This window comes from Cibotium barometz, chromosome 50 (genome assembly GCF_041138505.1).
Source record: "Cibotium barometz isolate CiBa-2024 chromosome 50, ASM4113850v1, whole genome shotgun sequence".
Lineage (NCBI taxonomy): Eukaryota > Viridiplantae > Streptophyta > Polypodiopsida > Cyatheales > Cibotiaceae > Cibotium > Cibotium barometz.
The window spans coordinates 21,364,698-21,380,952 of record NC_141095.1 but is presented as its reverse complement, the minus strand read 5'-3'; the positions used below and the strand labels follow the sequence as shown (position 1 = coordinate 21,380,952).

At 41.4% G+C, this 16,255-nt stretch overlaps 1 protein-coding gene across 3 annotated transcripts; it reads right to left on the bottom strand.

The window, feature by feature from the left end:
* Positions 1-238: 238 nt before the first annotated feature.
* Positions 239-4,451, bottom strand: LOC147609934 (pentatricopeptide repeat-containing protein At2g39620-like). Of its 3 annotated transcripts, XM_086787359.1 has the most exons (3): positions 3,812-3,967; positions 3,673-3,716; positions 239-3,573 (listed from the first exon to the last, which is right to left on the bottom strand). In XM_086787359.1, exon 3 carries the CDS (start codon positions 3,420-3,422, stop codon positions 516-518), a length of 2,907 nt encoding a protein of 968 aa, XP_086643485.1. In that variant the 5' UTR covers positions 3,423-3,573; positions 3,673-3,716; positions 3,812-3,967; the 3' UTR covers positions 239-515. The 3 variants fall into 3 exon arrangements, with proteins under 3 accessions (XP_086643485.1, XP_086643484.1, XP_086643483.1); XM_086787358.1 differs by lacking the exon at positions 3,812-3,967 and adding an exon at positions 4,393-4,451 and having other exon boundaries at positions 239-3,716; XM_086787357.1 differs by having other exon boundaries at positions 239-3,716; positions 3,812-3,980.
* Between the last annotated feature and the right edge of the window lie 11,804 nt (positions 4,452-16,255).

The window sequence follows — 16,255 nt, the reverse complement described above, 5'->3', positions numbered from 1 at the left end:
TATATCTCAATAGCTAGAGGGCATTTGCATGTGAGAGATGGTCAATATAGTACACGTGTGAACAGTCTTGGGTAATGCAAGAAAGAGTCATCATGATGATGTAATATGGATGCTGTCATGATGATGAACTGGAACTGCCCTACAGCAAGACCAAAGACCAAGTGAGTCTTCATTGAGCACTAGCAAAAGGGAAGTTTCAGATGCTTGGACATCAACTTGGAGCTTGTGGCCAATATAGTTGGTGTGAAAAGTCTTTTTAAGTAGAGAGTAACATACTAACATGTGAGTGAAGCCTTATGTAATTATGTCATGATGATGTGGTTGTCATGGTGACATGCATGTACAATATAAGCATGTTTGTACATGTAATGGTATCGTTGAGGAGGCTTAGCGTCCTCATAGTCATGTATAAAAGGGAGTTATCCCACCACAGGATACAATAACTTTGTAGTGTTCCTTGGACAGCTGTGCCATCATTGTAATCTTATAAAAAGCCTTGCTCTATACATTCTCGACTACATATCAGCATCTGCATAGATGTTAGACATACACACATAGGTTGCAGCATCCTTTTCATCCAATCGCATTGCATGTTCAAAGGCCTCTCTTCCAAGCTCCATCTCACCCCACTTCCGACAAGCACCCAGTACCGTATTCCATGTCACCAGATTAGGATGAAATGGCATCTTCTTAATCATTGATATTGCCTTGTCTAATTGGCCTGCGCGGCAAAGGAGATCAACCATGCAAATGTAGTGCTTAAGAGTTGGAGTGGAGCTGTAGTCATTGCTCATGGCCTCAAAATACATCAGGCCCTCATGCACTAGACCTGCATGACTGCATGCATTAAGAACACTCACAAACGTGACCAAATTTGGCCTTTTCTCTTCTCCTCTCAATCTGTCAAAAATATGGAAAACATTTTCACACTCTCCTATCTGGGCATATCCTGCTATCAGTGCATTCCACGAGACTATGTCTCGCACTGGAAGGTTGTCAAATACTTCCTGTGCTTTTGCAAGCAAACCACAGTTGGCATACATATCAACCACCGCATTGCCAACAATAGGATCTCGTTCCAGCAACCCTTCTCTGGCAATCTCCGCATGTATTTCTCCACCTTTATCTCTAGCTCCTATGCTGCCACAAGCTTTCAAGATGCAAGAAAATGTGACAGCATCAGGTGAGATGCCATCCACATGCATCTGTTCGAAACATTTCACTGCTTCCTCACCATGCCCATGATTGGCATATCCTGAGATTATTGCAGTCCATGAGACCACATCTCGAACTGGAAGCTTGTCAAACACTTCCTGTGCTTTGGCAAGTAAGCCACAATTAGCATACATATCAACCAATGCATTGCCGACAACAGGATCTCCGTCAAACAACCCTTTTCTTGCAATTTCGGCCTGTATTTCATGGCCCTTGCCTATGGCTCCTATGCTGCCACAAGCTTTCAAGCTGCATGCAAATGTGACAGCGTCTGGAGATACACCCTCCAGTTGCATCTGTTGAAAATGGTTCAGTGCGTCCACACCACACCCGTGTTTGGTGTATCCCGCAATCAGTGCATTCCATGAGACTACATCTCGGACTAGAAGCTTGTCAAACACTTCCTGTGCTTTTGTAAGCAAGCCACATTTAGCATACATATCAACCAACGCATTGCCAACGACAAGATCTCTTTCTAACAATCCTCTCCTACCAATCTCAGCGTGTATTTCTCGGCCCTTCTCTGCGGCTCCTAAGCTGCCACAAGCTTTCAAGCTGCAAACAAATGTGACAGCATCAGGAGAGATGCTTTCATGTTGCATCTGTTCAAAACAGTTCAGTGCTTCTTCACCACGACCACCATCAGCATATCCTGCTATTAGTGCATTCCAAGAGACTGCATCTCGAACTGGAAGCTTGTCAAACACTTCCTGTGCTTTCATAAGGAGACCACACTTAGCATACATGTCAACCAAAGCATTGCCAACAACAATATCTGTTTCCAACAATCCTTTTCTGGAAATCTCAGCATGTATTTCGTGGCCCTTATCTCTGGCTCCTATGCTTCCACAAGCTTTCAAACTGCAAACAAATGTGATGGCGTTTGGAGAGACGCCCTCAAGTTGCATCTTATCAAAACAGTTCAGTGCTTCCTCCCCACACCCGTGTTTTGCATATCCTGCAATCAGTGCGGTCCATGAGACCACATCTTGAACTGGAAGCTTGTCAAACACTTCCTGAGCTTTTGCAACCAAGCCACAATTTACATACATATCGACCAACGCATTGCCAACAGCGAGATCGCTTTCCAACAACCCCTTTTTGGCAATCTCAGCATGTATTTCTTGGCCCTTGTCTTTGGCTCCTATGTTGCCACAAGCTTTCAAGCTGCAAACAAACGTCACAGAATTTGGAGAGATGCCCTCAAGTTGCATCTGTTCAAAGGAGTTTAGTGCTGCCTCATCACCCCCGTGTTTCGTATATCCCGTCATTAGTGCATTCCATGAGACTACGTTCCGAACTGGAAGCTTGTCAAACACTTCTTGTGCTTCTGCAAGCAAGCCACATTTAGCATACATATCGACCAGTGTGTTGCCAACAAGAATATCCCTTTCCAACAACCCCTTTCTTGCAATCTCAGCATGTAATTCTCGGCCCTTGTCTGTGGCTCTTATGCTGCCACAAGCTTTCAAGCAGCAGATAAATGTGACAGCATTTGGAGAGATCCCCTCAAGTTGCATCTGTTCAAAGCAATTCAGAGCCTCCTCACCATGCCCATGCTCGGCATATCCTGAGACAAGTGCAGTCCAAGAGACTACATCTCGAAATGGAAGCTTGTCAAACACATCCTGTGCTTTCGCAACCAAGCCGCACTTCGCATACATATCGACCAACGTGTTACCAACAAAAAGGTTTCTTTCCAATCCCTTTCTATTGATCTCAGCATGTATTTTTCCACCTCTTTCAACATCTTTTAGCTTAGCACAAGCCTTGAGTAAGGCCACAAAGGTATACCGGCTAGGGTGTACAGCATTATCCTCTTGCATTTTATGGTACAAGATGAGAGCATTCTGTGGCTCCCCCCATTTGATATAACCTATGATAAGAGAGTTCCACGAACACTCATTCCGATGAACCAACTTATCAAAGACCTGTTGAGCATTGCACATGCACCCCAGTTCAACCAATATGGTAACAAGGTAGTTCCCAAGTGATGTATGAGCTTCCAGCCCACTTGCACGCATGTAGGAATGCAAGTGCAGGGCATAAGCTATTTTTTTCTCTTTTCTGCACTTGTGCAAGATGCATGAGAGGTTCTCAACAGAAGGGGTTGGCAGCATCCCTTCTTCCAAAGAGGGCAATGCCTCTTCTAAGCTGAGCATTTCCCAAGTGGCACCTCGTGACAAGTTTTGAATCATCTTTTTCATGTTATTGAAAACCAGGCATGGGTAGCCCTTGAGTTATAAGGTGGATGGATAAGGCATCCTTGTACATTACCTTGCAGCTTGCAGAAGGTTTTTCTGTTTGTTTGTATGTAAGCCATACTGGGTTGTAAAGGCCATGGATCCATAGCCATTCCTAGGGTTTGTGTGTTGTATTGATCCACACATGGAGGCCTCAGTTGTCAAAAAAAGCCTTAAATCTTTGTATAGCTGTGCAGAAATGAGAGACACTTACTTTGCTTTTCTGTGTGTGCGATTCTTGAAGTAGTGCTTCCATACCTGCTTGATTCAAGTTTTTAAAAGGTGCTAACGTTTGTCAGCAATGCTTGCAGGGAGGCGATCGTTATGAAGTGAATCGATTAACATGCACTTACCTAGTCCTGAGCGACGATAGGGCTGCATAATGTCTGTGCTACACATCCACGAGTGGAGGAAATGCATTCACTGTTTCTTTTTCATGTGGTTGCCTAAGAACCCTTCGTTGTGGTGGTGGTGACTCATGCTAGTGCTTCGGAGGGCACACATAATATGTGTGTGTGTGTGAGAGTCTCTTAAGTTATTGTTTTTTTAATATAATGGTAAGTTATTGTTTTTTACATATAATGGATGCAAGAGAGGGTACTCACATGCAATGCCACCACATGCGTAGATTCAAACCATGTGCCTCCCTTCCAGGCGCGTCCTACGTTCCTTCTAGGAGGTAAGGATGCTAACACTAGGACAAACCCCAAGAGGCAAGTTATTGTAGTTTTTCAGAAGTGGAGAATTCTCACTAAGTACGTCCGATTTTTAAACATTTAATTGGTTTTTGAGAGAGAGAGAGAAAGAGAGAGAGCTCGCTCGCTCGCTCTCTCTCTCTCTCTCTCTCTCTCTCTCTCTCTCCCTCTCTTTCTCTCTCTCTTCATTTAATGAAAGAAATCGAACAATAACAAAAGATAAGTAAGCATAGACTCACTTTAATTGATTTCTCTTCATAGACTCATCTTAGTTGATTGCTCTTCTCACAATGCTCCTCTTAGAATGACCTTTTTCTCATCAGGGTTTACAAATAAGTTCTTTTTAAGAGCAGTTAAACCTCATTAAATATATTGTTTCTTTGCTTTTTATTTTTTACTAACATTTTTTAATTGTTTATTAACATTCTTTATTTTGGATTTTGTGTGTAGGTCTCTCTAATCTTGTTTTTATGCTTCTTATTGTTTACTAACATTCTTATCGTTTTTATGCTTCTTATTGTTTACTAACATTCTTTATTTTGGTTCTTATTGTTTACTAACATTCTTTATTTTGGTTTTTGTGTGTAGGGCTCTCTAATCTTTGTATGGCTTGTCTTTTCTTTAGCCTCAATCAATAGCTCCAGTTTAGCATACAAGAGGCAATGTTTTTTTTCCTTGCCCATTTTACTTTTTCTTATTATGCATGCTCTCTAATGCATGTTTAGATCTCTTTATTGCATGTGCTCTTGTTTTATTATATTTTTTGGTCCCAACACCTTCCCAAGCACTTGAGGTAAGATCTTAAACCCTAATATCTTTGTCATTCTTTTAAGTAATTACACCCTCAGGTGCTAGGGAGCTCTATTTCTTTTTGGTAATTTCATACAGATTGCTCTATGCATGAGAGTGAGAGTTGATCTATGCATTGGTTTATGTATGCATAGAGTTCTATGTATTTCTTTAAACATCTATGCATAGAGCTCTAGTATGCATTGCTCTATGTATGCATGAGAGTGAGAGTTGATCTATGCATTGCTTTATGTATGTATAGAGTTCTATGCATTTCTTTAAACATGTATGCATTGCTTTATGTATGCATAGAGTTATATGCATTTCTTTAAACATGTATGCATAGAGCAATGCATAGGTCAACTCTCACTCTCATGCATATAGCTTTATACATTGCTCTACGTATACATAGAGCATGAGATGTATACATAGAGCTATGCATGCATAATGCTTTATGTATACATAGAGTAATAGATGCGTACATAAAGCTATGCATGCATACATAGTGTTATAAGGCTCTATGGATGCATTATGCATTTCTCTATGCATTGCTTTATGCGTTACTCTATGCATAGAGCTTTATGCATAAGCTTTATTGATGCATGAATTACTCTATGCATTATTTATGCATTACTTTATGTGTTTCTCTATGCATAGAGCTTTATGCATGAGCTCTATGTACACCATCAGGAGGCGTTTGGACTTTAAAAGGGCCCTTTTGATTAACATTTCATTAGGAATGGACCAATAGAAAAAGAGGAGTGTGCACATTCTATCCACTTGAAAAAGTAGGGGGGCTAGGCTTGTCTTCCTAATTATTAGTTTTGTCTCCCCTCCCCCCCAAGTTCTAGGACCACTAATTGCTAGACCCCCCTCTCCCATTTTATGCACACATGGACCCACTTCAATATTCGTGCATCCAAAAAGCCCAAAAATTTAAAATTTTAACTTCCTCGAAAATGGTCCCATTTCCCTCCCACCCTCGCGAAGAAAAATCCCATGTTCAAAAAGTCATTTTCAATCTCTATTTCTCTTCTCCTAAACCTCCAACAACTACCCTCTTGCAAATCTCCCCTTCCATAACCCCTAATCTTCTCCCTTCCCAAGCTCTCTCACTCTCTCACTCTCTTTCTCTCTCTACCTCTCCATAGCTACTTATCTTTTTCCTCTCCAAGATCTCTTCCTCTCTCTACCTCGCCTTAAAGAGAATGTGGGGGAGAGAGAGAGCTTGAGTTCTTTGTAAGCAAACACACACACACCACAAGAGAGTGCAAGACACAAGAGAGAGAGCTTGAGTTCTTTGTAAGCAAACACACACACACCACAAGAGAGTGCAAGACACAAGAGAGAGAGCTTGAGTTCTTTGTAAGCAAACACACACACACCACAAGAGAGTGCAAGACACAAGAGAGAGAGATGGATGGCTGAATTTTCTTCTATCTTCTTCTCTTCTCTACAACCATATATCTAAAAGATAAGAGTGCATACATAAAGGGAAAGTACTCTCCTACAATAACAAACAAAGTGGTTGGTCTATAGTGTGAACCCGACTATATGAGTTGGCACTATAACTATGCCATAACTCTAGTACTCCAAAGTGGCTGTCACCACAGAGCCTGTCATCCACTGGTGTCATATCAACCATAATCTCACCAACCATGCTAGTGGCATAAGTACGAAAGCGATATCTCAACACTCCCCCTCGAGCTCAACTCCACACATTGCACTCCAAGTAAACTCCTAAACCATGCTAGTGGCATAAGTACGAAAGCTGTCACCCAGGCGGGTCATCAATGCCCGCCCGTAACACTAGTTGAGCTCGATATCTCAACACTCCCCCTCGAGCTCAACTCCACACATTGCACTCCAAGTAAACTCCTAAACCTGGGGAGCTTCTCTGTGCCCAATGCCTTCGTGAAGATGTCAATGACCTGATCCTTTGTGCTGACATATACCAAATCTACATCACCTGCTAGAACCTTCTCCCTCACAAAGTGATAGTGCACCTCAATGTGCTTCGTTCTAGCATGGTATAATGGATTACTAGGGCCAATTGTATTCTACTCATGTTATCACAATAAATGACAATTTTCCTATCCACCACCACGGGCTCACCCATATCACTAAGTAGCTTCTGAAACCAAGCTACCTCACAAGCTGCCATATCAGCACTCCTGTACTCTGCCTCTGTACTCGACAAGGCAACTATTGGCTGCTTTCTTACTACTCTAACTCATAACATCACTCCCAAATGAGAACATAAAACCACTGGTAGATCTCCTGTGTACAACACTATGAGCCCAATGAGCATTTGTGTATCCATGTAGTCGTATCTCTATACTAGTCTCATAGAAAAGTCCATAATCAACTGTGGACTTTATGTACTTGAGAATCAGTCTAGCCACATCTAAGTGTGGCTTCCTAGGGGCATGCATATACTAACTCACAAGTCCAATAGCATACACTCACCAAATCATCATCTTCTATCGATACATTGATAGAACCAAGGGATTCAACAATGCCCTTGATCTTTGAAGCATACTCATTTGATAAACATGCTTTTCTTTTCCACAGTATGTAGCTCTTGTTTTAGTTACAATTTTCTTGCCTTTATGTTGGCCTAAAACATCTGCACCAGGTTCTATCACGCAATTGCTGGAGTGTTGGCATCCTGTATGTGTCCTATCATCATGTCTATGACACATTGAGCCAATACGTGACTTTCCTTGGACCCTGGTTCCAATCCTTAAATGCCTTTATGCTTGCTAGAGTGGTATTCTCTTTAGACAACTCAAGAGGCTCCTCATTGTCTCCTTCGACATATCCTTTTCCCATAAGGAAATTGGTCATTTTGAACTTCCAAGCATGAAAGTTGTTCTTGTCTAGCTTCTCACTAATAATCTGATTGATTCTATCAGACATATTTTCCTGCAACAATCAAAACTGCAACAGACAATTTCTATATTCAACCTGTAACACTAGTATCTTCTGTGACTACTGCAAGTGGTACTTCAACACAACCTATAGGTCACCATATCTGACCAAAGTACATGTACATACACCCAATGTCAATAATACATGTGCAAAGATTGTCTGCACTCCCAAAATGCACTATTGTACTACAATAACCAGATTTTGACTAGAGACAGTTCTCAACTAGAACTTCCTAAAATTACCAAAAATACCTTGCAGTAAGAGAACAGAGATCGAAATGTGTCCAAAACACAAATTTGGCTGTAAAACTTCAGTACAAAGTACTATGTACCACATAAGCACCTCCAAGATTGCAAAGACAGCTCCTTAATTGGAGATGTGTAGCTCTTGGAGCTACCGAACGGGTGTTGTACCTAAACCAAGAAGGGAAAGAGATGTGTAGCTCTTATGTACCACATAAGCACCTCCAAGATTGCAAAGACAGCTCCTTAATTGGAGATGTGTAGCTCTTGGAGCTACCGAACGGGTGTTGTACCTAAACCAAGAAGGGAAAGAGATGATGATGCTCTTACTCGTGTATCGTTTCCTTGCTTACTTGTTCTTGCCTATTGCTTGCCTATTTAGCTCTCACACAAAACGGAGATCTGATACCATAAAGAGAATGTGGGGGAGAGACAGAGCTTAAGTTCTTTGCAAGAAAACACATCCCACCACAAGAGAGTGTAAGACACAAGAGAGAGATGGATGGCTAAACTTTCTTCTATCTTTTATCTTCCTTACAACCATATATCTAAAAGATAAGAGTACATACATAGAGGAAAAGTAATCTCCTACAACAATTTACAAAGTGGTCGGTCTATAGCATGAACCCAACTAGATGAGCTGGTCGGTCTATAGCGTGAACCCAACTAGATGAGCTGGCGCTATAACTATGCCATAACTCTAGTACTCCAAAGTGGTTTTGTCACACAGTCTGTCATCAATGTCCACCATAATACTAGTTGAGATTGATATCTTAACATTCCTAGCCACTAATCTTGCCCTTCCATAGCCACTGATCTTCTTCCTCCATATTCACTAATCTTCTTTCTCCCAAAGCTCTCTCTCTCTCTCTCTCTCTCTCTCTCTCTCTCTCTCTCTCTCTCTCTCTCTCTCTTCCTTCATTCATCAGATTATGGCTTCACTAAGCACTTCAAGAAGATCGAAGGGGATTAAAGAGATCCTATTACATAACACAAAGGATGAAATGGGGAAATGGGTAGGAATAAGCTTTCGTAAGGGTGCTTGGGTTTTCATACAAACAAGTACGTGGTCCACACCTTGTTTAGCGGTTGGGTATCGCAGTCATGCTATGAGTTGGACACTACTATATGCACGACTTGGAGTCACTTATTAGACACAGAAGATTAAGTAGTCACGCAGTAGCATGGGGTTACTAAGGAGCGAGGGATTTTAAATTGGAAGGGTAAGTTGCTTGGGTTCATGAGGAAGGATTGGTGGCTATTGTCTGGCACATGTATGGGGTCATTTGATATCTAAATTCGACCCTAGCATGGAGAAACCAAGTTTCTTTACAATTATAAGCACCTTGCATTTCTATTTGTCCTAATGTGCTAGCTTTCGTTCCATATTTGGGTTTTATCATTTGATGAGCTTCTTGTTTATGATTTATTTGAAAACATATTCCCATTAAACTTGGTTGAGGAAAAACCCCTATGAAGCCTCATAGGGACATTTGAAGCTATCCATATAGGTGTTAGTGAGTCAATGCTTCCTTCACATAAGCCCACATAGGTCTCGCCGCATAGTAGAGTTTTCTTTTACTCTCACTCGTACCTAGCACCCCACTAGGGATGGTGGGTTTGGAAAGCTTGAACCCATCCCCAATCCTCCACTTTCTAGTCTAGAGTGGCCAAAACCAGACACTTGGTCAGTCATCATCACTTCTTTGAAATCAAAGATGGCTTGTGACATCCACACATCTTTGAAGTATTCAAAGACATCTAGGTTGGTAGGCCCCAGTTGGTTTTGTCCCATTCATGTTTTTGTGCATATTTTTTGTGGCGTTTCATTCACCCAAGCTTGCACCAAATGCATACGTTACAAGGGATATGTAGTGGAGGGGGTGCACAAGAATGAAATCTATAAGTGCAAATTTGTAGATTCATATATCTCTTTTCGATACTTGAAAGCACGCTCTGGTTTGTATGTTCACTTCCACTATGAACGATGAATGAAGAAGCATGGAAAGTGGATACCACTTCAAGCATCAGAGGAGGAGGTTATACCAATTGAGTTATCTATTAGGATGTCTGGTGGCTTGGTTGAAAGAGTGAATGCTAGCAAGCATTGGAGCTTTGCTGATCTCTGTGAGCACTACAACATCATAGGGTTCAAGGAAATATAATAGGCAAGTTTCAAATTGAAAAGAAGAAAGATATGTGCATTAACTTTGTTGATTTCTCACTCATTTCTAATATTGGGTTCCTTTTTTTCTCTTGTAGATTGGAAGGCAGATGGAGCTAACCACTATGGTATATAACTCATGGACGCTTGATGACTTGCAATAGTCTCTCGATTGTAGGATAGCTCCCCAAACTATGTGATTTTAGTTAGCCTCACAAAGTAGATTTTTAAATCCTTTTCTTTAGCTGCCAAATTTTGATAAATGATGCAATTTGTTGATGTTGAATATAAGTTTCATCTTTCTTGATTCGTGCCTTTTCTATGCTATTTTGAAATGATGCTATTTGTTGATTAAATTTAATCGTCAATGTCTATGAAAAGTAAGTTTTGGGTGCCCGAACAATGGTAGCTCTCTTTTTGTGCTTTTTTGTAATGATATTATTAATTAATTAATTAATTATAATTAGCAATTCCAAATAAGGGTAGGTTTTGGATGCTTGAACAATGGCCATGCGTGAACGTATTATGACCATGTCTACCTTTCAAATTATAAATAACCACTTCGGGGTTCACTTTTTTTAACTCATCCTCTAGAGCTCCTAGCACACCTTTGCAAATAACACACTAGAGCTCCTCTCACACCTTTCTTAAACCACACTCTAGATCTCCTAGCACCATGGTAGAATAGGATACTTTTATGCATTTCCTTATAACTACAGAAACAGAGTGAATGTTTCTATATGTTCAACTGCTCCATTGATCTTGCCAAGACGATTCGAGGTGAAGTGGTTCCTTGCAACCTTCTTCACTACATCAAAAAATTTGAGTGCACTTTATTTAGAGGCTTGAACATTACAGGAAGGTTGCTCAATCTTCTTAGTAGCTATGCAGCTTGTCCGGTGGAAGAGGTCGTAACCCTCAAGAAGGGTAAATTGGGGAACCGACTTTCTCTTGTGGGTCGCCACTTTCATCTTCCTCCTCAAAAAGGTGAACTTTGATGAGGAGGTGGAAACACTAGCATTGCTAGGTGGTTACATACATCATTTGCTAGGCAGGAGGCCGTGGCCCCCATAGTGGCTGGAGGTGGAGCAAGCTCACAACTCAACAAACAAGAAGAGGTCATCTATTAACTTGGATGCAAAGCTTGAGTATGCTAGCACCGATGCTCAACAAGAGGTATTATTTCTTGAATTTTCCATGCCATGCTCATCATTACAAAAGCTAAGAATATTTTTTGGATATCAATAAATGGTGTGTTTGCAAGATCTGTTGGAGATGGATGAGTGGGCAATGTGCCAAGGTAGAAAGAAGAAGGCATTTCAATCCCAACTCCACTCTATCCCACTACCTTAGAGTACTGCCTCTCGAAGACATTGTGATTGTGTACAAAGAATGCACCCCCAGCTCTGTCTTCCCCCCTTTTCTCCTTAAGGCATTTTCCAAGGTCCTCTATGTATCTAGCATTTCCCAAACGACAAATTGTACAATACTTGTAAAAAACCATTGGCCTTTGCCACTTTTGGAAGTGGATTTATGGGTAAGGTGTTAGCACACACAACCATAGGGGAATCCTTGGGAGGAAAAGACGAACCAAAGGACATTGCCACTGCTATCATTTTGTTAAAGTGACTCTCACTAAAAAGCAACACACTCAAGTTGTTTTAAAGACAATTCCAAAAGATCATGTATAAGGCAATATATTATTAATGCAATGCTCCTTTTTTGGCTCCTAAATGTACTTTTTTTAAATTTGGAAAGTCAATTAAACCCTACCTATAATTCTCTACATATAATTAAGTCATGTTTTAAAGTGTTCTTAAAGTCATGTGCATAACAAATCATATTTTAAATTGTTCAAGTCTATGTTCATGTTTTGAATTGTTTAAGTAATTATGGGGAGATTATGGAAGCCATTTGGGAGTGGTTTGCATATGCCATATGCCCAAACTTATTTAACTTGTTATTGAGCTCACGAAACCGCTAAGGTGCCCTAACTTGTCCATTTTTTTTAAAAAAACATCAAACTTGTTGAGCTTATGTAGTTGAAAAGGTGCCCTGCCATGCCATGATAAATGCATATGTAAAGATCAAACCCCCCACTATTTAGACAAGATAATTTCCTTTGTCCTTTTCATCAGTATTATAGAGAATTAAGAAAGTCTAAAATTGCCCATGAAACCATCAAAAAACACCAAGGGGAGGCTTCCACAGGCTCCCTACTATGGTGCCCTACCATGCCCATATTAAATGTATATGGAAATATTCATCTCTACAAAGATAGTTTCCTGTCCCTTTCATCATTGGTGTTATAGAGGATTAAAAAAGTGAATTTGTGTCCATGAAACCATCATAAAATCTAAGTGGTTGAGATTATTTAGCTACTAAGGTGCCCTATTATGCCTTGATAATTATGTATGTGAAGATTCAATCACCCACAATCTAGATAAGATACTTCCCTTTGTTCTTTTCTTTGGTGTTAAAGAGGATTTAGAAATTCTATAACTGTCCATGAAACCATCACAAAACACCAAGGAGAAGCGTCCATATGTACCCCACAACATTTTTCTATAACAAAAAAAAGGGTTGCTACTACAAGGGCGCAAGTTTTAGTAAAAAGTTTTTGCATCAAAACACAAAAAAAGGGCTACTATAAGGGTGCAAGTTTTGGCAAAACAACAAATTTATTTTCCCAAACCTTGTGCCCTTCTCACAACCCTTTTTTTTGTGTTTTGATGCAAAAACAAGGTTGTAGAGAGACTCCACATGCCTCCCCTAGTGCTGTGTTTTATCAGGTTTTCTCCATTTATGTTGTAAAAAAATATTGTAGGGGGCCTATGTGGAAGCCCCCTATAGTTTCTTGTCCCTTTCATTGGGGTATGGAGGATTAAAAAATCAATAAATGTCCATGAAAACATCATAAAACACCATGGGGAGGCATGTGGAGTCCCCCTACAACATTGTTTTTGCATCAAAACGTAAAAAAAGGTTTGCCAAAAGGGCATGAGTCTTCGCAAAACAACGTCATTGTTTTGCTGAAACTTGCACCCTTTTGGCAACCCTTTTTTTGTGTTTTGATGGAAAAAATTTTGCAGGGGGCTTGGACATGCCTCCCCATGAATAACCAACCATAGGAATCACCACATTAATAAACCCTAATTAGACTACTTAGCCTAGTAAGTATTAAAATTCAACTCATACCTAGCACTTGGGCAAATCCACTTAATTACCCTATGTCTCTTGTAATTTCTACCAATTGAAATGAATTAAATTGCATCACCACAAGTAAATGGATAATTTCATAAAGCATGTAAGAAAAATTTATTATCACCTATAACCTAGTCAATGTAGGATTAATAATTCCTAATTACCACATCTCAAATTATATCATACAATCGACATAATAAATAGCAAGTCATCATAAAAGACTAGCTCTAATTAATAAATTGCAACAAACAAATTTCATATAAGCAATCACCAATTGTAATAAAGAACAATCAAGGGCAAACGCTAACTACAACTAGGAGTGAACAAACTCACACATTCACATAGATCTAAATTGGTCTTGCATATAAAATTCACACATAGCTAAATTTCTCTTGCACACATTGAAATAGAGTAGATTGGGGGAAGGGGAGAACTAGAATGCTCTTGCACATACACTACAAGAGCTTGAGGGCATACCGACGCTCAAATACCGACGCAAATGTCGAGCGTCGGTATGCCCGTCGTAATATTGGAGGATACAAGTTTGGCGGGGTAATTTTAAATTTTGGTTTACCGACGCTTATACCGACGCTCATACCGACGCTGATACCGACACTGATACCGACACTCATACCGACGCTCATACCGACGCCTATACCGATGCCCATACCGACGCCCGTAAGTTTTTCACAGCCGAGAGCCTATTTTCTGGTTTTTTCGCAGCGTTGCTCTGTTCGAAGGTTTTGTGTCCAAACTCCCTCTCTCCTTCACTTACCATCCTCCCTACACACCATACTCCCTCTCTCCTTCTCTCCTAACTCCCCCCTCCTCCCCCCCTATTTCTCCTACCCCTTATCTTCTCTTTCTTTCTATGGTTATGTTGATTTTCCCCTTTTTTTTTGCTATGGTAATGTTGATTTGTGTTTTCTTGTTTTCTGTTTGTGTGTTTTTGCAGGAGGGCAAGTATTCTCTACACGCGTATCTTGTTTGAGGTAAGTGCCCTAAACTCTAGCTCTTTTTTGCTTCTCTCAATTTTCAATATGCCCCATTGTGGGAGTTGGGGTAGTATAGGCATGCCTTTATGCATGGGCATAGCCATGCCTAAGCTTGGCTATGCTTTTCCTTATGCATGGGCATAGTCAAGCGTAGGCCAAAGGCAAGTAAGGCCACACAAGGGTTTTGTGTTTAATCTCTATGCTAGCTCCCCCTCCCCTTCCCTTTCTCCTACCCCCTTATCTTCTCTTTCTTGTTGATTTTGCCCTTTTTTTTTACTATGCTAATGTTGATTTTGTGTTTTTTTGTTTTCTATTTTTGCATATTTTTGCAAGAGGGCAAGGGTATCTTGTTTGAGGTAAGTGCCTAAACTCTACCTCTCTTTTATGCTTCTCTCAATTTGAAAAATGTCCCATTGTGGGAGTTGGGTAGTATAGGTATAGTCATACCTTTATGCATGGGCATAGGCTAGGCATGGCTATGCCCATGCATAGCCAAGCCTTGGTCAAAAGCAAAAAAGGTCATGTATGGCCTTTTTTTCTTGGATATGCATGAGCATAGCCATGCGTATGCTTTTCCTTACGTATGGGCATAGGCCAAAGGCAAGAAAGGCCTAGCCATGCATAGCTAAAGCCTAGGCATAGCCATGCATAGCTAAGCCTAGGCCAAAGGAAAACAAGGCCACACAAGAGGCTATGCAACCACGGCTGCATAGCCTCTTGTGTGGCCTTATTTGCTTTGACCTAGGCTTGGCTATGCCAAGCCTAGTCCAAAGGCAAGCAAGGCTTGGCCATGCATAGCCAAGCCTAGTCCAAAGGCAAGCAAGGCTTAGCCATGCATAGCCAAGCCTAGGCATAGCCATGCATAGCCAAGCCTAGGCCAAAGGAAAGCAAGGTCACACAAGAGGCTACGCAGCCGTGGTTGCATAGCCTCTTGTGTGGCCTTATTTGCTTTGGCCTAGGCTTGGCTATGCATAGCCAAGAAGTTTAGGCCAAAGGCAAGCAAGGCTTAGCCATGCATAGCCAAAGCCTAGGCATAGCCATGCATAGCTAAGCCTAGGCCTAAGGAAAGCAAGGTCACACAAGAGGCTACGCAGCCGTGGTTGCATAGCCTCTTGTGTGGCCTTATTTGCTTTGGCCTAGGCTTGGCTATGCATAGCCAAGAAGTTTAGGCCAAAGGCAAGCAAGGCTTAGCCATGCATAGCCAAAGCCTAGGCATAGCCATGCATAGCTAAGCCTAGGCCAAAGGAAAGCAAGGCCACACAAGAGGCTATGCAACCAACGATTGCATAGCCTCTTGTGTGGCCTTATTTGCTTTGACATAGCCATGCCCATGCATAGCCTAGGTCAACGGCAAGCAAGGCTTGGCCATGCATAGCCAAGCCTAGTCCAAAGGCAAGCAAGGCATAGCCATGCATAGCCAAGCCTAGGCATAGCCATGCATAGCCAAGCCTAGGCCAAGCCTAGGCCAAAGGAAAGCAAGGTCACACAAGAGGCTACGCAGCCGTGGTTGCATAGCCTCTTGTGTGGCCTTATTTGCTTTGGCCTAGGCTTGGCTATGCATAGCCAAGAAGTTTAGGCCAAAGGAAAGCAAGGCTTAGCCACAAGCCTAGGCCAAAGGCAAGAAAGGCTTAGCCATGCATAGCCAAAGCCTAGGCATAGCCATGCATAGCTAAGCCTAGGCCAAAGGAAAGCAAGGCCACACAAGAGGCTATGCAACCACGGCTGCGTAGCCTCTTGTGTGGCCTTATTTGCTTTGACATAGCCATGCCCATGC